This window comes from Ictidomys tridecemlineatus, chromosome 2 (genome assembly GCF_052094955.1).
Source record: "Ictidomys tridecemlineatus isolate mIctTri1 chromosome 2, mIctTri1.hap1, whole genome shotgun sequence".
Taxonomy (NCBI): domain Eukaryota; kingdom Metazoa; phylum Chordata; class Mammalia; order Rodentia; family Sciuridae; genus Ictidomys; species Ictidomys tridecemlineatus.
In genome coordinates this window covers 42,572,701-42,596,458 of record NC_135478.1, presented here as the reverse complement: position 1 = coordinate 42,596,458, position 23,758 = coordinate 42,572,701, and the positions used below count along the sequence as shown (strand labels likewise).

At 37.9% G+C, this 23,758-nt stretch overlaps 1 protein-coding gene across 22 annotated transcripts in view; it reads left to right on the top strand.

Annotated features, from left to right (window-relative positions):
* Positions 1-23,758, top strand: part of Oxnad1 (oxidoreductase NAD binding domain containing 1) — a 106,072-nt gene that overhangs the window by 37,462 nt on the left and 44,852 nt on the right. For 10 of the 22 annotated variants that reach the window (XR_013434424.1, XR_013434422.1, XR_013434421.1 and 7 more), the window contains exons 7-9: positions 778-1,020; positions 1,805-1,913; positions 2,508-2,711. Coding sequence is in view for 11 of the 22 variants with exons in the window: in XM_078038318.1 (XP_077894444.1) it covers positions 778-1,020; positions 1,805-1,913; positions 2,508-2,662 (507 nt within the window). In the remaining 11 variants the exon portion in view is untranslated. Of the gene's footprint in view, positions 1-777; positions 1,021-1,804; positions 1,914-2,507; positions 3,294-3,689; positions 5,395-5,869; positions 8,530-23,758 lie in introns of those variants that run through there. The other 12 variants (XM_013361804.4, XM_013361811.4, XM_013361806.4 and 9 more) reach the window with 5 other exon arrangements.

Below are 23,758 nucleotides of genomic sequence, written 5' to 3'. Positions count from 1 at the left end.
GCTGGTTGGGTTCCCTAAATCATTGTGACAACAAAAAGTCACAAGTTTCCAAAACACCCCATCAAGGGCAGTACTGCCCCTTTGAAAACCAATGTTAATCTCTGGTGACATTTCTGGTATAAGTGACCTCACCAAGTAGTAAGTGCTTTACCTGGGTTGGGTGTATGTGAGACTTATTCCTGGTGTGCCTTCTGGCTGCCTGTTTTGGATGCTCTGCAGAGAAGTGAAACAGTGTTGAACAGTACTGCAGTGCTGGTCTAAGCTTGCACAGCTGATCTGGCTGTACCCTGCCTGAGATCAGGAGGGAGACTCCAGTATATGCTTGTCAACTCTGAGCCCAGAGCAGCCCGCATCATGACCCTTGTTCCATCAGGCCTCTCTCATCCTTGATCAGAACAAAGGAATACCATTTATAGATAAAAGGAGACCCATACTCCAGAGCTCTCCCCTGCTGGAGTTCATTACCACTTTTTTCAACTTACTTTTTCACCTGAGAAGTTAACAAATGGCAGAATCACTGAAGCAAGGCTGCTTTTTTCAGTTCTGGAGTGAGTGTGCAGTTTGAATCATGAAGGCTGGGCAGCAAATGGCCTGCATCATGGACAAGTAGAAGTAATTCACAGAGTCCTGGGACAACTGAGAGAAAGCTATTTTAAACATAGTCCTAAATAGTGATAAGAATGCAGAAGGTAGACTCAGTGGGTTTTATTAAAGTAGAATTTTTTTTTAAGACTGGTACCATAAAGGACTAAAGGATCTTTCTCTTTTCTGTCCTAGTGTACACTTGACTCTGAAGTGGCTGTGAGAGTGGGTGGAGAGTTCTTCTTTGACCCTCAGCCCACAGATGCCCCTAGAAACCTCGTGTTGATTGCAGGAGGAGTTGGAATTAACCCCCTGCTTTCCATCCTGCGGTACTCAGCAGATCTCCACCGTGATCGGGCAAACAAAGGAAGTGGATATGAGATAGGTACAATAAAACTATTCTACAGTGCAAAGAACACCAGCGAACTCCTGTTTAAGGTAAGGGCAGGGGGAGATGTATGTTTCATCATTTGCTATAAGCAAACTTGTGTAGTGGTACTAAATGTCCACAAACATTTCTTTTCTAGGTTCTGATTTTTCTGCAAAGGTTCAAACAAAAGACTTTGCAAGGCTTAAACAAGATCAAATGAAAATTAACACATCTTACCCAGGATAATTAAAACTGTCGGTGTTGAGGAAGCTTTTAGTTAAGGAAGAGGATAGGGTCGGGGGTTGGTGGGATGGAATCTAGAGATTAGGTGACGGGAAAGTCACATGGTACCATGAGTCCAGAAGAGTTGAGAGATTGACAGGTGGGCTCGTGTCATGGGAGTAGGTGAGACCTAGATTGTTTGAACCCAGCTGGGTAAATGAAACCCCATCAATTGCATCTGTTGAAACTAAGTACATTCCATGGAGAAGGCTTTCACTCACGAGTGCTTAGCAGCTGCAGAAGTGAACAAAAGAACAGAAACAGTTAAAAGACACAACTGTGGTCAGTGAAACTGCTGCTTAATTGCCAATGCTTGAGAAAAAGGAAAAAGAAAAAACTCCCGGAGAGTTGGTAATATGGTTGTTAGCATATTCAGATTTCAATTAAAGCCAGATAGCCCTCTATACTCTGAATACTCTGGCCTGCTAGACTGCAAACAATATCTCTCTAAGTAGAGCAAGAGCGACAGACGTGTGTAGAATGGGAGTTGTGGTTCGGCATCAGTGGTTGGGCCCATCTGCTTTGATTTTTTAAAAATTGTAGTGTGACCAAATATGTTTGCTATTCCAGAAAAATATCCTCAATTTGGTAAATGAATTTCCTGAGAAGATTGCATGCAGTTTGCATGTTACAAAACAGACTACACAAATCAGTGCAGAACTTAAGCCATATATCACGGGTGAGTGCCCTGAAGATATTTTGACTATCTCCATGCAGTTTTTTGGTGGACATGGCTGCCATTGGTTGGGCGTAGATGCTTTATTGTTGGGAATTGCTGGGTAGGAATGTCACTACCAGGAGAATTGAGAGATGATTCATCATGGAAAAAAATAAGAAAATACTTAGTTGGATTTACTTATATACAGGCTTCCTCTTACTCATGTTAAAATTTTATTTTTCACATTTTTTAAGAAGCCTTTGCATCATTACTATACTGTTCATGAAAAAAGTTATATCCCATCCTTGGCTGAATGGATTCCATTTGCTATTAATGGTCATTTAAATTACTTGTCTCCCCTGTTTGGAAGGATTTTGATAAAAGTTTTAATTTACTTGCTGAAGACAACTTTGCATCTCAACCAAAGACCAGTAAACTAATTGGCCTTCTTTGCAATGTGCTGTGATTAGCCTCCCCTAGGTTTAAGAAGCCTGGAGATGTACTGAGCTTGAGTTACATTAAATAAACACTTTGCTGAGTTGTGGTTGGTCTGTCCTCATTTCAGAATAAAAATAATGTCTGGCTTAATTTGGTGTTTATTCTGTTTTTTGGTAGAAGGAAGAATAACAGAGGAAGAGATAAAAGACCATATTTCAAAAGAGACTTTGTTCTATATTTGTGGCCCACCTCCAATGACAGACTTTTTCTCCAAGCAACTGGAAAACAACCATGTTCCCAAAGAACACATTTGCTTTGAGAAGTGGTGGTAGGGAGCCGGCAAAGGTACAAAAGAGAAAGAAGCAAGATCCATTCCAGAGAGTAAGAGAGATTATTTCATATCTTTTGTGGCAAGATAAATTTACCTTTACTTGAGTTGCCTCAATTTTGAACTAAGTGACGAGCTGGAGAGTAAAAAAAAAAACTGGCTAACAGACTTAAATTTCTTACAAAGACTTCTTTGATCAAATTATTTTTGACTAAATTTTCTTTTATTAATAATTATTATCTCATGATATACCACAAATTGGTCAACATACATTTTCTTTTGCACATAGGGGAAAAGTCATGTGTACTTAAATTTAATTATGAAATTGTGGGGGTTTTTTGTGAATTGTAGACTAACTTTAAATTGTCAGCAATCCATATATTCTATATTCAATGAACTTAGAATTTTAAATACATTCTTAATAATTTACTTTGAAAATTTATTTGTAATGCCTATGTTAACTTTACCCATGGCCTACAGCCTTATTTGAACATCAGAACTTAGTTTAGAAATGGAAAATTGTGAGGAAAACTGCTTTAGGGCGTGGAACATCTCGCATATTTGCCAATATCCTATATATCATGACCAGTTGTTGGTTTTTCCCTAGTAAAGTGCTTGCTGTCTTGGCTCTCTGCCTTACTGCTGTAGGAGGTGGCTTGATTGGGACAAAGGTGTGTTTGGGACTGCTGTGTTTCATGTTCAATTATGCCTTTAGTGGTTGGCTGGCTGTGGGAATATGCCTAGGATTGGATGGGGGATGGAGCCACTTACAAATTCTGCTCCTCTGCTCTTTATTTCCTTGCTTTTTCAGGGTTGTATCTGGCACCAGCTAGTATAGAACATATACTGGTTGGATAGTTGAGAGAGAAAGCAATGATATTTTAATTTCTTACTAAATCTGGGATTGGGGCAGTTCCTAGAGTAGATGGAAAGAATGGGTACAGCTTTATCTCAAGGCTGCTGTGTTGAAACTGCTAAAAAGCAGACTGTAATTCTTGTCTTGTCTTTTTTTTTTTTTTTTTTTTTTTTAGATTTTTAAAAACCCAAGAGAAGTCCTTAGGCTGCCTGAGGGCTGGCATTCTTTTTGTGACAGGCTGTCCTGGGCCCAAGGCTGTCAACTTGGAGAACACTACAGGGTGCCTGGGAAGGAGGACAGACCAGTGCTAGAGACTCAGAAAGCCCATTTGAGATTTTGTTCTTGAGCTGATGAGAGAAGACAAGTTGACCTTTCTTTGTTGCTGCAGGCCTCCCAGGGACTGCAGGGCTTGAACACATAATTGATGGCCCCTGAAGAGGGCTGGCATCACCACTGTAGCCTCTGTGCTATTTTGAGTTTCATCGGTTTCAAGCAGAGATTATTTGTCAATTTCAGTTAGGTGCTGCTTAGTGACTGGGGTTTGTTCTGAGAAGTGTGGTGTTAGGTAATTTCATCATTATGTGGCCATCAGGATGATACTTCACAAACTAAGATGGCTATGGCATCCATCATTATATGGTGAAAGTGCAGGGTGACTCATTGTTCACCAAAATGTCACCATGTGCCTCATGACTATATTTGATACCAGATTTGAATTCATTGGGAAGAAGAGAAGGGCTTTTGGCCTGATGGGCATATCAAAGTCCAAAGTCCTCTGCGTTTCAGAGGTGAGGGGAGTGTGAGAAGCTCTGGACTGCCACAGGGAGCCCTGACTTATCAGTTGTTTCCAAAGTGTCCTGCTTGAAGGCTGGGTTTGAGAGCTGAGTACTTAAGAGGCATAGGAGCACAGCATGATGACACTCAGGTGTGTGAGGTCTCCAGGGGTTGGTTGGGGGATGGAGTTCTGCCAACTGGTGAAGGTAGCTGGCAGGGGAGAGACCCCAAAGGTACAAGAGAAAGAGCCCTCCCAGGCCTCTGTATCAGGAGTGGAGGTGCAGGCTGAGCATCCTCTGTGCAGCAGGGAATAAGAGCATGGGGGGTTTTGCTCCCTGCCTCTGTCCAGCCAGCACCATGCTGTGTGCCTGCTGTTGTCAGAGAGCAAGGGCCAGCTCTCCTGGAGATCCCAGCTCTGCCTGCCACCCTGCTGTGGATTCACTGTCACCATCTGTGAGCTGCTGAGACAGGCCAAGTCTTGACCTTTGTTTGCCTGCAGTGTTATTCCTTTCGTCTCTGTCGTTCCAGCGCTCAGTGCTTAATATCGTTTTCTGCTCTGTTGGCCAAGAATGTCCTGTTGCCCTTACCTGCCAGGCTAGTCCACTTGTCTTTGGTACTCCAAATGAGCAGACTACAGTCAGGGTGGCTTGGAATGTATAGTGTGGTGACTGAAGAGTATAGACTAGAGAGAGCCTTTGGGCCAGGCTGTCCAAGTTCAAATATCAACTATTCTACCTGCTAGGTAGAGGATCTTGAGCAAGTCACTGAACTGCATTATGCTTCATTTAAAATTACATACTTGTAACTACAGGTAAACGGGCAATATAACTACTGCCTCCCCCAGGACTGTTAAAGGATTAAATGTGATCACATATATATGCCAGCAGAACACTGCATGGGTATTTTTCACCATTAATTTACTATTCCTTGTCCTATTCAGAAAGGATTTCAAGAGGCCTGATGGCTTAGTTAGTCCACTAATTTGTAACTGTAATGTGGGTAGGGATCTGCTAAAGCATTATATGTGGCACACAGTAGGTACTTTGTAAATATTTGTTACATAGGGATTGTACAACTATGAGCTGAATTAAAGGATTTATTAAGGATCCTTTAGCCCTATGAGTTTGTGAAAATGTTTCTTTTAACAAGAAACTAGGTTAATATGAGATACATGAGTCTTTTTCAAATTTTATATGTTGGTATGATTACCAGTGTGCATTAGAAAAATGGAACAAATACTTGGCTTTCCTTCAGTAGTTTACCCTCACAGGGGCTTTCTACAAGGCAGGGTGTATATCATCACCAACAGGATTTCTTTAGGTGGTTGCAGGGCCTAAAGATGTTTGCCAGGATCCTGATCCTGGTCAGTAGCTCCTACTAAAAATAAAAAGAAAAATATTGTGGAAAATTCCAAGTATATACCATAATTGAGGAGATAGTAGACTGAATTCCGATGCATTCATTTCGCACTTCAGTGACATAAATTCTTCAATGTCTGTTTCTGATAGAAAAACATAATGTAATCATACTCAACACAAGTCAATGATTCTCTTCTATAATCCTGTGTTTTGTCCCCCCCAGCCCCCACCAGCCCTATGGCCTCAAAAGTCCACAGTTGCACTACGTTCCTATGGCAGGAAAGATGAATTCTGACGAGAGACCACTAACTTGGCAACTGGAAAGTCTTGGTAATCTTGATAATGTGGATGGTGGAAGTGAAAACCTAAGAGTGGATTTGGGAACATTTGGGAAGAAAGAAATTTTAATGAGTGAGCATTAATAATTTTGAGGGATTTTATTTTAAAGGAAGAAAGAAGATGGGACAGTAGCTGGAAAAGAAAGTAGAGTCAAGAAAATATTATTTTATTCATTGTTTTTTATTTTTAAGAACTTTTTTATTGGTACATAATAATTATACAGAATAGTGGGATTCATTGTGGCATATTCACACATGCATATGACATAAGTGAGCAGTTTCATTACCTTCCCTTAACCTCCACTCCTCCCTCTCCCCTCTTGTTCTCCTGTCTAGGTATTTTTGGGTGATTCCTTTTTCTTTTTTGTTCTAGAGCTTCCACATACGAGAGAAAGCATCCAATCCTGGTTTATTTCTCTTAATGTGATACTCATTCATTTTCCTGCAGATGACATAATTTCTTCTTCATGGCTAAACAAAACTGTATTGTGTATATATACCACATTTTTACCCATTCAATAGACAGATAGCTTGCCTGGTTCCATAACTTAGCTATTGTAAATTGTGCTGCCATAAACATGGGCATACATCTATCTCTACAGTGTGCTGACTTTAATTCCTTTGAGTAAATAGCAAGGAGTAGTAGAGCTGGATCATTTGGTAGTCTCGGTCTTGAGGAACCTCCATAGTGGTTGTACTAATTTACAATCCCACCAACAGTGTATAAGTGTTCCATTTCACGACATCCTTGCTGACATTACTATTTGTATTCTTAATTATTGCCAATGTTACTAGAATGAGACAAAAATCTGTAGTTTTGATTTGCATTTCCCTGACTGCTAAAGATATTGAACACTTTGTGTTTAGTTCGTTTACCAATTTATTGATTGGGGTGTTTTGTTTTTTTGGAGAGGGGGAGATGAGTTCTTTATATATTCTGGATATTAGTTCTCTATCAGAAGAGTAGCTAATAGATTTTTTTCCCCTAGTCTGTAGGTTCTCTCTCCATGCTGTTAACTCAGTAAATCCTAAATTTTTGGGACTATGTTTAACAAAATTGATGCAGGTGTAAATTGGCACATAGTTGGAAATCATAATCTAGAGTTTATTCTTTATTATTAAGAACAATAATGCAGATTGTCCTATAAATAGGACACTGGGACAGTATAGTGTGTGTGTGTGTATGTACATATTTATAAGATAGCATACACACACACACACACACACACGCTATCCTGTAAATAGGACATTGGGCAAATATTTCATACATTACACAATATACAAAGAAGTGCCCCGTTCATGATGTGGAAGGAAGCAAAACACTTCAGAGGATTACAGTACATTTTTATAATGTTGGTTTTGCACAACATGGCTTATTTTGACATTGTCATTGTTGTTGCTACTTGAGAATAATGCTTCTCATGTCAAATCTGACATCTGGGATAGAAATAGGTCTGGGAATATGACCTTTGATTGCTCCTGATGGTTTCTCCCTACCTTGCTTAAGGTAAGCAGATGTTTCTCTTTGAGATCGCTCTTGTCTTTGTTCACACATCTTGAATAATTCTTACATTTTCGAAGAACATACCAATTATTTGACTGCACAAAGACCAGTACAGTGTTTTACCTCTAATAGAAGTGGACTATTTGGAAACCAGTTATGTTTGTCCACATCGCCATTGAAATAGTTATAGGAACCCACTCCTTTGGTTGACTTATATTGATTCACTTTTTTCCCCCCATTGTTGAACTTTGCCAAGTGATTCCACTGTATTAGTTTGCTTCAACAGTGACATATTTGTAATGTAACCATTTTACAATGAGAATTCATTATTTGTATTGAACCTTATAATCATATGTCCCTCTTGGCTTGCATTTTTATCAATGATTCAGTTTCAGAGGACACTTGTTTAATCTGTGGTTTTTTTTTTCCCCCCCTCATGGTGTCTGTAGCTTGGCATCCAATGTTTTGAAGGTATACCAAGTCATAACTAGTGATTACATTGTAAAATGAAATTGTGATTATAGATTTTCCTACCTTCAAATGTGTAAAATGATCTTACTCTCAAGCAAAAAGATCATTGTTGGATTCTTCTTGAGCATTTTTTCGACAATACAAGTCAAAGTTATAATAATATCCCCATATTCTGCACCGGGCCCCAAATTTATAACTGAATCTCGTGGGCTTATCTCTTATAAATTGTTTCAGTGAATTTTGTCCATAACATGATGATCATTTCGCCCACTATCAAATATCCTTAAAGATGCCAAAAATTTACCAGAAATTTTATTTTTCTCAAGCATTCAGAATAAATGTTTTCTCTAATATATTCTTCAGAGTATGAACACAGGTCACAACTTGTCAACAAGTAATTACAAAGAACAACATGTTAGTGTTAGGCAGCAACACATGCAGTACAGTACACATTACCATGAAGTATACGTTGTTCCAGTGTCCTGCTTATAGGACAGGTACTTTTGAACATTGATAATTTGAAATACAGTGTATTCCTTGAAATAAAATGACAGCTAGTTCTAGAAAATGCTTTCATGGGTACATTTCTTCAGTTATGCATGTAATGTTTTGTTCAATTGAACATTTAGAAAGAGTAAACTTGAAGTTTGTTATCTTCACTATTTCAGCTGGGCAGGGTGGCACACACCTATAATCCCAGTGTCTGGGGAGGCTGAGAAAGAAGAATCGCAAATTCAGCCTCAGCAATTTAGTGAGGCACAAAGCAAATTAATGAGATCATGTCTCTAAATAAAATATTAAAAAGAATGGAATGTGGCTTATTGGTTAAGTGCCCCTGGGTTCAGTTCCCAGTACCCACCCCCATCCAAAAATTGAATGTTTTTTCCCAAAACTCTAGAAACATAGTATTTATTTCAAAGTTTTTATAGATAGTAAATTTGTTAATCAGTTTTAATAATTGTACAGTATTTAGTATGATGGGATAAAATTCTTTGCTGTAAGAAGGTTTTTAATTTGAAGCCATTCCATTTAATGATTCTTGGGTTTATTTTCTGAGCTTTAGTAATCTTACTAAAGAAGTTATTGTTCGGCTATATAACTGTTAGTGTTTCACCTGTTTTCTTCTAGCACTTATTGGGTTTCTGGTCTAATTCCCAAGTCTTTCATCCGTTTTAAATTGACTTTGTAGGGTGAGAGATGGGATCTAGTTTCATTCTTCTTCATGGACATCCAGTTTTCCTAGTGCCATTTGTTAAAAAGGCTGTAGGCTCTTTTCTCCCAACTAATGTTTTTAGTGCCTTTGCCAAGGATCAGTTGACTATCTGTATCTGTATCTGTATCTCTGTTTTTATACCATTACCATGCTGTTTATTTTTTACTGTAGCTCTCAGGTACAATTTGAAATCATGTATTGTGATGCCCCCAGCATTTCTCTTTTTGATCAGAATTGCTTTGGCTATTCTGGGTTTTTGTTCTTCCATATGATTTTAGGACTGCTTTTTTTCTAATACAGTGGAGAATGTCATTGGTATTTTGACTGGGATTATACTGAAATGGTAGAATACTTTTGTTAATGTGGTCATTTCAACAATATTAATTCTGCCTGCAGTGAATATGGGAGGTCTATCTTCTAATGTCTTCTATTTCTTTTTTCAGTATTCTGTAATTTTCCTTGTAGAGGTCTTTGAATTCTTTGGTTAGATTTATCCTAGGTTTCTTTTTTTCATTTTTAAGGTTTTGTGAATGGACTTATTTTTCTGATTTCTTTATAAGCAGGTTCATTTTGTATATAGGAAAACCAATGATTTTTTCTTTGTATTTTAATTTGGTGAATTTATCAGATGTAGAAATTTTCTAGTGGAGCTTTTAGGATCTTTCAAGTATAGGATCATATCATGAATAGGGATAATTCCTTTTCTATTTATAACCCCATTTTTTCTTTCTCTTGCCCAATCCCTCTAGATGAAATTGCAAATACTATATTGAGTATAGAGAGCAGACATTTTTGTCTTATTCCTGATTTAAGGGAAATGTTTTCAGTTTTACCCCATTCCATATGATGACAGCTTTGGGTTTGTCATATATACTTTGGTTGTACTATGTTTGTCATATATACTTTTGTTGTTCTATATCTTGTTTTTTTGTTGTTGTTGTTTTTTCCAGGGATTTCATCATGAAGAGATGTTGCATTTTGTCAAAGGCTTTTTCTGCATCTGTTGAGAGGATTATGTAGTTGTTGTTCTTGACTCCATTTTTGTGGTGTATTATATTTGCAGGTTTATGAATGTTGAACCATCCTTGCATCCCTGAATGAAGCCATGTTGGTCATAATGTAGATCTTTTTGATGTGTTTCTGAATTCAATTTGCAATTATTTTGTTAAGGAGTTTGGTACCTATATTCATGGACATTGGTCTATAATTTTATTTTCTTTATGTGTCCTTATGTTTTTAGTATCAGTGTGTTATTGGTTTTGTAGAATGAGTTTAAAAGCACCCTCCCCGCCCCCGTTTCTCAGAATAATTTGAAGAGTATTGGTGTTCTTTAAAAACTTGGTAAAACTCAACTGTGACTATCGGGTTCTGGGCTCTTTGCTGGAAGGTTTTTTAAAATTACTGTTTCTATTTCATTGCTTGAAACTGGTCTGTTTAGATTTTCTATAGATTCTGGTTCCAACTTCATAGGTCATGTGTGTCTAGAAATATACTCATTTCTCCTGGATTTTCCAATTGATTAGAATATGGATTTTAAAAATAGTTCCTAATGATCCTCTGGAATTTCAGTGGTGTTTATTGTAATATCCTCTTTATTATCTCTAACTTTATTAATTTGAGTCTTTTTTAAAAGGGTTTATCGGTCTTTTCAAAGAGCTGATTTTTTTAAAGGGAATTTTTTAATACCTTTATTCTATTTATTCATTTGTATGTGGTGCTGAGGATCAAATGCAGGGCCTCACATGTGCTAAGCAAGCACTCTACCACTGAGCTATAGCCCCAACCTCAAGAGCTGACTTTTTAAATTGATCTTTAGTATTGTTGATGGACCTTTATTTTATTTATTAATTTATTTATATGTGGTGCTGAGAATCGAACCCATTGCCTCATCTGTGCTAGGCAAGCACTCTACCACTGAGCCACAACCCCAGCCCTTTAGTACTGTTTTTTTAATTCTCTGTTTCATTAATTTCAGCTCTCATCTTTGTTTTTTCTTTCCTTCCACTGATTCTATCATTGGTTTGTTCTTGTTTTTCTAAGACCTTGAGATGTATCATTAGGTAATGTACTTGAGATCCTTCTGACATATTTATTTATGTAGGTATACAGAGCTATAAATTTTTCTCTTAGAACAGCCTTTACTATATTCCACAGGTTTTTATAGATTGTATTTCTATTCTTGTTTGATTCTAAGAATCTCCATGTGTTTGTGTAGTTTCTGTAGGGTTTTGGGGAGGAGGGTTGAGGTTTTTTGTTTTGCTGTTGATTTCTAATTTTATTCCATTATGATCAGATAAGATGTAAGGAATTATTTCAGCCTTTCTGTATTTTCTAGAACTAGCTTTGTGGCCTAAAAGATGATCTATTTTGATGACAGTTTCATGGGCAGCTGTTGTTTCATGAAATATTCTTTAGAAGTCTGCTAAGTCCATCCATTTGATATATGCTAAATTTTAACTCTGTAGTATCTTTGTTGATTTCATGTCTGGATGACCTGTTAGAGGTGTATTGAACTCACCCATTGTTATCATATTGAGGACTAGCTGAGCCTTTATGTTGAGTAGTTTGTTTTATGAAACTGGGTGTGCCAACATTCAGGGAATAAATATTTATGATCGCTATTTCTTTTTTATGGATTATTCCCTTTACCAATATGTAGTGGCCTTGTCTCTTCTAATTTTGGCTTAAAATCTGTTCCGAGAGTACTGCTCCTTCTTGCTTTTGGGTTCCATTTGCATGGATTATTTTCCACCTGTGAATGTCTCTGCCAGTGAGGTATGTTTCCTCAGGCAATGTATAGTTGGGTCTTATTCTGCCAGTCTGTCTTTTTAAATTGGAGAATTAAGACCATGTATTATCAGCATTATTATAGAGAAATGTATTATTTTTGACATTTTATTTCTAGTGTTTGATTTGATCCTAATTCTCATTTGCTTATCACTTCTTCTAATGAGATGCATTTGTATTACCTCTCATTGTTTTTTATCTTCTGTGTGTAAAATTCCTTTAAATATCTTTTTCAGTGCTAGTTTAGTGGTCATGAATTCCTTTAATTTATGTATATCTTGAAAAGTTTTTATTCTTTGATATATCCAGAAAATCTTACATAATTAAACTAGGTTGGTAAATATTTTCCTGCAAGGTTCAAAATACATCCCATCAAGCCCTCCTGGCCTTTAGGGTTTCTATTAAGAAAACTGGTGGTGTTCTTTTGGTTTACCTTTGTAAGTGACCTGTCAGTTCTTTTAAAGCTTTTAAAATTCTTTGTGTATTTTAGTCATTTTAACTATAATGTGACATGGGGAGGTTCTTTTCTGCTCTTGTCTATTTGGGGTTCTATATGGCTCCTATATCTGAATGTACAACTTAGTCCCAAGGTTAGAGAAATTTTCTGTTATTTCACTGAATAGGTTTTCAGTGTCATTAACCTGTATCTTTCCTTCAATACCAATGATCCTTAAGTTAGATTTCTTGATGTTGTTTCAGAGTTCTTGAGTATGCTGATTATAGGGTTTTTTGTTTTGTTTTTATTGTTTAGTGTTCAGATACCTTGTCTTCAAGGCCTGATATTCTCTGATTAATGTTATCTATCAGACTTTCAGCTGTTTTATTTAATTGAGCTTATTTACAGACTTTGGTTCTTACTCAATTGTGATACTCTTTTATAAACTGCATTTTCTCCCTTAGTTTATTTCTTAGGTCACGTTTTAGTTCATTGATCATGATCATTTTAACCTTTAATATTTTAATTCCTTTTTTTTTTTTTTGTCGGGGAGGGGGTATTACTGGGGATTGAACTCAGGGGCACTTGACCACTGAGCCTTCAGCCCTATTTTTGTATTTTATTTAGAGACAGGATCTCACTGAGTTGATTAGTGCCCCACTGTTTGCTGAGGCTAGCTTTGAACTTGTGATCTTATTGCCTTAGCCTCCCAAGCCATTGGGATTATAGGTGTGAGCCACCACACTTGGCAATTTTGAATTATTTGGGGGGCATTATTTCCATTTTGTGAGATCAGTTACAAGTGTTATGAACTCTTAGGGACATCTTTTTTCTCATGTTGCCTATGTTTCTGTGTTGACATGTATACCTCTCTTTGAGTGGATGTGTATTCCACTGTAATAGCTTTCTCCTTATCATGTGCCTCAGCCTGGAGATATATCTAAGTGTCAAAACTCAGTGTGGTCATGGTATGGTGTTCAGTCCCCAAACTACTCTTTAAGAGATGATCACTATTAATTGTTACCACCGAGGGCAAAGCTATATACCAGTAAATCTTAAACATATTGAAAATGTTTTCACAACTCCATTAATCTAAAAATGGAAAAGGGGAATAATGCTTTAGAATAGACTGAGAAACTGGGTATTAAAGTTACTATTAAACTCTCTAGGACATGAAGAGGGGTGGAGAGAAAAAAATGAAGGGGGCAGAAATGCAAGAAGAAACAGGAGAGAATAAAAAAACTGAGCAAGAAGAAAAATGATAGACTAAATCCAATTGACATTTAAAACATTAAAAAATAAAGTTGGATTAAGGAATGAAGTTTCAAATGATGGAGGTAACCTGTCACATCAACACAGAATATCAATGAAATTAAAAAAAAAAAACCTGACTTCAAATTATTCCTTAAATAGTGGGCTATTTGAGTAGATGCAGAGATTTATTATTGGACCATCCAGACTTGGATCTCATCAGGTTTTTTTTGGTGGCAGCGGGCAGGTTAATGTTCAGACCTGAAGTTGACCTCTGTTTTCTCTAGGCATGGAGTTGGTATACACATCAGTCATTTTGAGTTTTTCCCTGTATAGTTTAGCTTTTTGCTTCAAAATACAGAACTTTGTCATCCATTCTCTCCCTACAGATCTTGTTCCACCTACCTCTGACATGAATCTGGAGTCTCCCTCCGTTTTTTGGTATGTCTGGAGACAGATTCATTCTTCGAAGGGTCAGAGAAAACATCCCCTAATTGCCTATGGCCTAGCAGCCAGTTCTCTTCCTCACTGGGACTGCTGTCTTGTGTAACTGCTGTATAAATGCTTTGTGCACCCAACATTGTCAAAAACAGGTGCGAGTTCACCTGTATAGTTCTGTGGCAGCCCATAGCAGAGGCATGGGGGCAGTGGCCCTTGGCACATAGGTTGGGTGGTGGGCCACTGCTGGGGCATGTTTAGTGGTTGCTGGCTTCTGAGGCACATGTATTGCTGTTAGACTGCTTGTAGCTTTGGTGGGCCACTGCTGGGACTCACCCAGTAGTAGCCAGCATCTAGGACACATACATCTGTGGGCTGTTTTGGGGGTATGCGTGGCACTACTGGGCTGTGGGCAGATTCTGCCAGCTGTTGAGGTACATATGGCTCCAGCCAACAACTGGAGGAGTACACGCAGCGTCAGCAGGCTGGTGCTGTGGTGCAGAGTCGGTGGTGGCTGGTATCTGGGCATAAATGTCTGCAGATGGCTTCTGCCGACTGCAGGAGTGCTCACTGCTGAAGCCAACAACAGGAACTTTTATAGCTGAGGCTAGTAGCTAGGGCACTTGCCACTCCCCAGATGCCACACTCTCTAAAAGTGACCCGCTTTCTGTTCTGCACCCCATTCCCCTTAGTAGCATTGCAGGGAGGGAGATTTGACAACCTGCATTTAGCAGAGGTCCTGCTACCGAGGTTACTCGGCTTGTGTCAAGGCCTTCCATATGATAGTATTTGCTCTAGATGATAAAGCCACATAGATTTAATTCCTTCTAGCATGGCAGGCTTACCCATGGTCTCTACAAAATGCTGCCTGCCACAGATTTCCACCAGCAATAGGAAATAAGCTGTGCACTTCTCACTCATCAAGTGGCTTTGCAGCTCCTGACTCTGTTTAACAGTCTTTCTTTTCTATGGTTATTGTTTCTGAAATGTTTGTTGTCTTATCCACAGCCCACTTGTGCCAGGACAATGGGGTAGGTTGCAGAAGGGCCAAAGAAAGTCCCCAGAGACAGTGTGAGAGACATGATTTACTGGGGAAAGCTTATAGGAGATCAGTGACTGCCTCAAGAAGATCCCAAGTAGGGTTCAGTGGTGAAAACGGGCCAAACAGATAGCACCTCCATCCCTCCAGGTGCTTCATTAAGCTATTGTTTAGCCCGAGGTGTTTTGTCCAGTGGTGGCTGGCTAGATGACTAACACGTAACCTCCACAGTGCCCTCACTTTCATGCCTGTCCTCTCTTGGGGGTTTTTAATGTTAGGCTGCAGAAATAGCGACATCACCAGCAGTAGCTTGCTTATATGACTATTATTCCAAGGAGCAACTATCCTAACATACATGCAGGAAAAGTAGAAAAGTAGCTTTCTACAGATAACACTAACTTGCCTTAGTTTCCAGTGTGCCTAAGAAAGCTTATGTCCCTCATAATGTGTGTTTGGACTTTCTCGCCTAGCCTAGCTCTCCTTGTTCCATCAAACTGAATAGGTTTTGAGGAAGAGAAATCTAGCACTCGGGGTCATGCTATCCCATGTCATCTCCACCCCCACCCCCCCACCCCCACACACAGTGTTTGTGGATGATACCACTTGTCAGCTTTGCCTTTCCCTTTTCTCCCTTTGTTACCCCAACCCCACAACCCACCCTGGGGGAGGGTTCAGGGTTAATGAATTCTTTTCTATTTTATTGTAGTAATCAGAATTTGAGTCCAAGTGACGGTCCAACATTATGTCTGTCTTAGCACATTCCCTCTATTACCCAACTCTCTAATCGGTGTTCTCACTGCTTATATTTCAAGCTGTGGAAGAGTTGAGATTTGCTGCCTAGTTGTACTCTGCCATCTTGCCAAACCCTTTTTCATTTTAAACTTTTTAAGTAATGTTATATGTAAAGCAAAGTTTCAAAATTCACATACCCAAATGTTAACATAATCATGGTATATATAGGAAAACAAATAAATTAACATTGTAATTAAATTGGTACAGTATTAGCCACAGATTTAAGACAAGAGAAATAGCCCAATTGTATGAAAACTATAAGAGTCATTCAGTGGGACTCCAATTTGGGAGGTAACAAAGTTTTTCTAGAAAATGATAAATTGATTAACTGTCATTTATTGAACATCTATGTGCTGGCATGGAGGGAAGTATAAGACAAAAATTACCCTGAGAAAGTTAAATACCTTAAGAAATTATACTTTTTAATGAGGCTAAAGAATGATACGAAGTATCTTCTATGAAGAAGTATATTACTGAAAACACTTTCAAACGATTAAAAACAAAGATGGAGGCTGGGGATTTAGCTCAATTGGTAGAGTGCCTGCCTCGCATGCACAAGGCCAAGGGCTCAATCCCTAGCAGTGCCACCCCACCTCACCCCCACCCAAAAAAAGATAGTTTAAAAAAAAAAAAATTCCCAAAATATCAATGGTTGGAAAGAAGCCATGGACTTCAGATGATTGAGTAGTTAAGAGTGATGGTGTCCTAGGGGTAGAGGGTAAGAGGGGGCATGGGAAAGGCTGCACCCAAGCTTTGCAGTCGGTGCTTAGGAGGGCGGTTAGTATTAGATGCTAAGGTTAGGACTAGGTATGCATGTGTGCTTGCAAGTACAAATACTTGCCTGTACACAGTGACTGCCGAATGACCCAAGTCTCTGAGAATTTTTTTCTTAATGGAAAATAGCAATTTCCTTCATTCCTGGCATTGCAGATGATCATATGCTGATAATTTAACCTGAGAGCTGTTGCATTTTTATTTTATATCAAACTGAAGTATATTTTTCTCATCTCAGAAAATAGATGTCTTTAATATTACTCTTCCCTAATATGTACATAATCTGTCAGTGTGGTGATGACATATAAAGATATCTACTAACCCACCATCAAACCAAGGCATGCATTTTAAAATGTTTTGTGCCCAGGAATTCAGACTTTCCCACTTGCTGATCAGCCATCTTGATTGAGTCTGTTCAGATTTCTTAAAACCTTGCAGGAGCCTCTTGGCCTGACCTAGTCCCTTTTCTCATCTCTGTTCCTTTTGGTGTGCTTGAGCATAAGATTTTTGTTTACTCCTTGTTTTTTCTTTTTAAATTACCTGATAAATATGACCATAAATTAAATAATATGAAAATAGGTACACTAAAACAATAAAACTTCCTTCTCCTGCATCTCATTCCTTCCTGGAAGTAACCTTTATATAGAGTTAAATGTCCATTTAGACATTTTCCAGTGAATTAACCTTGTATACATATATAGCTATATATGCTTCTGTGTATTACTTTTTAAACACATACTACATTATGAGTATGTTCCATAATGTACTTAAGCATACCTTAATGGACATTCAGATGGTTTGCAGTTTGGGACTTTAAAAACAATATTGCAGCAAACGAATTTGTTCATATAAATTTTCCACATATACTCCTATAAAATTACCAAAGTGTCATTGCTGGTAATGACTAATGCTCATTGCCAAATTACCCTATAAAATGCACATGCCTGTAATACCAGAGGCTCCAGAGGCCGAGAGGCAGGAGGATCGCAAGTTCTAAGGCAGCCTCAGCAATGGCAAGGTACTAAGCAACTCGGCGAGACTCTGTCTCTAAATAAAATACAAAATAGGACTGGGAAAGTGGCTCAGTGATCGAGTGACCCCAAGTTCAATCCCCAGTAACCGCCCTCCCCCAATAGCTTAATATATATTCTAATAAGTTATGAAAATGTCCATTTCTGGCCAAAAGTAGATACTCAATGGATATGAAATAGATATTTCAGTCTTCAGATTTTTTTTTTCTAACTTGTTAAATGAAAGCTGTGCTTTTTAGAACTTTTTAAATTGGATTTTTGGATTTTTTCCATTGCATTTTTTACCTAGCATTTTCTTTTTGGCCATTTCTTTTTTCTTTTTTCAGAATGGTATGTTCTTATATGTCCATTTTAATCTTACTGTTTTTCTAAGGAGATTCAAATCAGTTAAGTCCTAATTCTTTGTTTTATATATATTAGATATTTTTGTCTGAACTATTACTAGTCCTTGGATTTTGTTTGTTATAATACCAAAAATTTAAATTGATAGTCTTTGCCCTGCTTTTTTAAAATATTTTCTTTAGATAATTTATAGATCTTTAATCCATTGGGGATTAATTTTTGTGTGTGAAAAGGGACAGGGGTCTGACTTTTTTCCATATGACTTTCCAGTTTCCCAGCACCATTTACCAAATAGTCTATACTTTCCCCAGTGATTTCAAATGCTTCCTTTATCACATACTAAATTCCCACCAATAGATTTTCCCCTCTAAACTTTTCCACTGTGTTCGTTAGGCCTTACTTTTTCTATTATATCCTTTTAGTTTCTTAATATCTACTTTTATTAATACATATACATTTTAATGGGATTCTCTTTGGTATTTCCATACATGCATACACCATGCACTGGTCACATGCCCTTCCACCCTGAACTCCCCCATTTTCCCTCACTCCCCACCCCTTGGCACCTTTCCCAGTTCCTAATAATAAGTAGGTTACTTACAGGTTAGGGTTTTTTGTTTTATGTATGAGAATAGATTTGTCTTTCATGTCTGGCAGCAGGGCTTTCAGATATCCTCCCCTTCCTTTTTTTTTTTTTTTTGCAAATGACAAGGTTTCATTCTTTCCAGCTAAATAATTCTCCATTGCATATATATCCCATGTTTTCTTTATGCATTACTCTGTTGACAGACACCTAAGCTGATTCTGTATCTGTTATTGTAACCATAGTGGTGCAGTAAGCATGGACATGCAGGTATCTCTTATGTGTGCTGATTTTATTTCCTTTGGCTATATACCCAGGAGTGGTATAGCTACTGTAATTTTGTTTTTTGAGGAACCTCCATACTGGTTTTCATAGTGACTATGCTAATTTATATTTCCACTTCTAGTGGATAAGAGTTCCTTTTTCTCCACATTCTAGCCATCAGTTTTTTTTTTTTTGAGAGAGAGGTAGAAAGAATATTTTAATATTTTATTTTTAGTATTTGGCGGACACAACATCTTTGTATGTGGTGCTGAGGATCGAACCTGGGCTGCACGCATGCCAGGCGAGCATGCTACCTCTTGAGCCACATCCCCAGCCCAGCAATTTTTTTTTTTTTTAAATAGCCATTCTTACTAAAGTGATTGTGGTATTCCATTATAGTTTTGATTTGCATTTCCCTTTTGTTTAATAGTATTGAACATTCTGCATCTGTTTACTGGATTTCTTTTGAAATGTTTAGATCATTTGCACTTTTTAAATTGAGTTATTTAGGGATTTTTAGTTTGTTGAGTTCTTTAGGTATTCTGGGTGTAAACCCTCTGATGAATGGCCGACAAAGGTTTTCTCCTCACTGTTGTTTCCTTTGCTTATTTGCTGTGCTTTGGAGTCCTTTCTAGAAAACCACCTGTATTAACATCTTAAAATGCTTCCTGTCTCCGTTAATAGTTTCAGGTCTCACACCAACATCATTGATTCATTTTGTACCAGGTAAGAGATGGGGATCAAGTCTTAATCTGCATGTGAATATCCAGCTTTCCCAGCATCATTTGTTGATGTCTTTTCTCCAGTGTATGTTTTGGGTATCTTTGTCAAGAATCATTGGCTGAAGATGTATGGGTTTATTTCTAGATTCTCTTTTTCACTGGTCTGTCTGTTTTTATGCCAGTACCATGCCCTTTTGTTACTATGGCTCTGTGGATTATCTTTAAATCAGTTGTTATTGTGATGACTCCACGTTTGTTCTTTTTAATCAAGATTTCTTTGGCTATTTGTCTTTCCTGCTTCCATATAAATTTTAGGATTATTTTTTGCTAGTTCTGTAAAGAATGTCATTGGCATTTTGATGGGGATTGTATTGAACCTGTAGATCACTTTAGGTAGTATGGACATTTTAACAATATTCTTCCAATCTGTGAACATGGATGATCTTTCCATCTCTTTTAGTGTCATTCGATTTATTTCATCAATTTCTTAAATTATAAATGTCTGTTACTTTTATTCCCATGGTTTCTAGGGGGGGGTTCTTTTGTGAATGGGATTCCTTTTAGGTTTTCTCAGCAAACACATTATTGGTGTACAGAAAAGCTACTGACTTTTGTATCCTGCTACTTTAAGTTCTAATAGGTTTTTGAGTAGCATCTTTAGGTTTTTTATGTAAAGATATAATTATATCACCTATAAACAGGAGTAGTTTGACTTCCTTTCCCATTTGTATGCCTTTTCTTTCTCTTGCCAACTTGCTCTGGCTAAAATTTCTAATACTGCATTGAATAAGAGTGGTCACCCTTGTCTTGTTCCTGATCTTAGAGGAAATGTTTTCAGTTTTTTCCCCATTCTATATTAATGTTGATTGTGGGTTTGTCAAATGTAGTCTTACTATGTTGAGGTCTGATCCTTCTATATTTAATTTTATCAGGGCTTTTTATCATGAAGGGATGTTGAATTTTATCCAGTGCTTTTTCTGAACTGATTTTTCTCCTTTTGGCATATGTGATTATTGATTTTTATATTCCTGGAATGAAACAAACTTGATCATGGTGTATATGATCCTTTGATAACAAGATATTAGCAAATTGAATCTGATGAGGATTGTTGCATTTTTTTTTTTTTTATGTTGTACCCTTGGTAGGTTTTGATCATAGGATAATATTGGCCTTGGAATGAGTTTGGAGGGATTCCCTATCAATTCTGTGATAATCATTGATATTAGTTCTTCTTCAAAAAAGTTAAGATTCAACTTGATTGGGAGAATTTTGATTCAGTCTCATTGTCATTGGCCAATTTAGGTTTCTTAGGTCCTTGTGGTTCATTTTTGATAGGTCATATGTTTAGAATGGCTATTATAGGTTTTTTGACGTATTATAATTGTTTGTATTTCTGTGATATCAATTATCATTGGTTCCTTTTTAAGTTTTTTATCCTAGTCTACAGTTTTGTACCCTTTCAAAGAACCAACTCTTTCTATTTAAGACTTTCTGCTCTGATCTTTATTATTTCTTCTATTAATTGTGGGTTAGGTGGTTCTTAGTCCTTGAGATGCATTGTGAGGTGGTTTCAGGGCCTTTGATGGAGGTACTCAAACAAGCCTCTTAACGCTGCTTTTGCTGTATCCCTTAGGTTTTGTTTTCATTTTCTTCAAGGAATTCTTAAATTTCCCTTTTGACTTCCTCAGTGACACATTGTTGATTCAAAAATGTGTAGTTCAGTCTGTATAATTTCTAAAGTTTCTCATTCATTTCTTGTTGTATTCCATTGTGATAAAAAATGAAACAATGATATCAGGATTTGGAAGTTTTCTTTTGTGGCTTAATACATGGTACATTCTAGAGAATGTTCCATGTGCTGTTGTGTGGGAGGTTGTATTTAGATATTTATAAAACATTCCTGTAAATATCTGTTAAGCCCATTTGATCCACAGTATCACTTACCTCTAATTTTTTGTCTGGAGGTTGTATCCATTAGTGAGTAAGGTATGAAAACCCCCTGATTATTATATTGGACTAAGTTTTTTTTTTTATAAAATTAGATGCTCTGCTATTAGGTATTTATAAATTTATACTAGTTCTATCTTGATGAATTTAGGCCAAGCAGCAGTAACTATATTTTATGTCTATCATTTTCTGTCTTCTCAGTCTTTTTTACATTTTTTTTAATTGATGGATTTTTATTTGTATGTGGTGTTGAGAATCAAACCCAGTGCTACAAGTATGCTACCACCAAGCCACACCCCCAGCCCCTTTTTCTCAGTCCTTGTTTTAATCTACTCAGCCAGTCTGTATCTTTTAAGGTCCATTTACATTGAGAGTTATTACTGAAAGATACGGACTTATATGCCTGTCATTTTTTTTATTCTGTTCCTCTTACTCATCTTTGGTTTATTGAAAATGATTCATTTGTGTATTATAATATTTATACTTGCCATTGTGAGGGTAGTTATCTTTCAGTAATAAGACACTCATAAGCACCTTTTATAAGGCTGGTCATAAATTCCTCTGGTTTTACTTATCTTGGAAGGTCTTCACCCAGCAAGGCTATCCTTCAGAAGGAGAATAACCTTGGTTGGCAGTTATTTCAGGATATCAAATAAATACGTTATTTCATGCCCTTATGGTATATAGGCTTTTTCCTAAGAAATCTGTTAGCCTAATGAGGTTGCCCTTCTGTGTGGTTTAGTGCTTTTTTTCTTGGAGATTTTAAAATTCTTGTACTTTTGAGTTTGCCACCATGACATATGATCAGAAAATATTTTCTATGATGTCTATTGGGGTTCTGTAAGTGTCCTGCATATGGGCATCTATGTGTTTCCCAAGATTAGGAAATTTTTTCCGTAGCCCTAACCTTTATTTCTTCCTCTTCTAGTATGCCAGTGCTATACTCATTTAATGGTGTCCCAAAGATAGTTTTCTTTTCTGAATATGAATTTCAAGGACTTGCCTCCAAGCTAAGTCTTATTTCCACTCAATCTAGTTTTCTATTAAGGCTTTCAACTGACTTTGTTCGACTTATTCAGTTCTCCATTTCCAAGATTTGTTAACTGAACTTCTCATTCACATCCTGGATTATCTTGACTTTTTTTCCTCAGGCATTTCATTCATTTCAGTATCTTTGTGATCAGTTACGAGAGGTTTTTTTCTATCACTGTTGAGGGATGGCCCTCTTAGCAAACAGCTTTCTTCTAAATGTCTTTGCGTATTAATTTGTTATGCAATGCTAAGGTTATTTCCAGCTTGGTGCCTCAGTGTAGTCTGTCTAGCTGTAGCTTATTTGGCAGTAAGTTCGGACATCTTGTTTATCACAGCCAGATCACCATCTCTGTGGGTCACACCAATATTTCGGGGAGATGTAGACAGCAGGGTGGGGGAGTGGGTGGCCCCACTCTGGTGATGGGGTTTACCCAGGCACTGTGGTATTGTCTGTTACTTGAGGTGGTCTCTGGCACCGGCTGCTCTAGTAGTAGGGAAATGCCCAACTCACTAACTGGATAGTTGTGCAGACCCAGATGTTTCATGGGGAGTCCTGGGGCAGGAACCACAGCTCCTCCTCTTTGACACTCATACCCAGGCTTTTTAGCCATATGAAACAAAGTACAGAGGTGACTGGTGGTGGGACCTGTGTAGGGGTGGTGGCAGCAGTTGTACTGTTCAACTCTGCTGTTTCTATGAGGGTCCCTGCCCAGGAGCAGGACCTCAGCATCCCCTGTCCTTGCCTGGGGGTGGAACAGGAGTTGGTCCAACCAGGAAAAGTCCCTATGGGGTGGTTGCAGAAGCAAGGGAGAATGAAATACAGCTGACTCCTGACAGTTTCTCTGTACCTTTGGCTATCACTTAGCCCCGAGTGTGCATAACCCAAGTTGCTCAAGACTGCTTCAACAGATTCCTGTGGGCAGGAGGGCATTGGGAACCTCATGGGTAACTGTGTCCTAGAACCAGTGTGAAACCACACACAAATGGCAACGACTCAGGGCCGGCTCCCTAACCTTCCATTTCTTGAGGGCAGTACTGTTCCCCTGTTACAACACCTGTTCCCTACAATGCAGCACTCAGGGTTTGTATCAGAATCATTCTATTGAACCAAGTTTGGTTCTTGAGGCACCTACCTGCTGAGCCAGTAC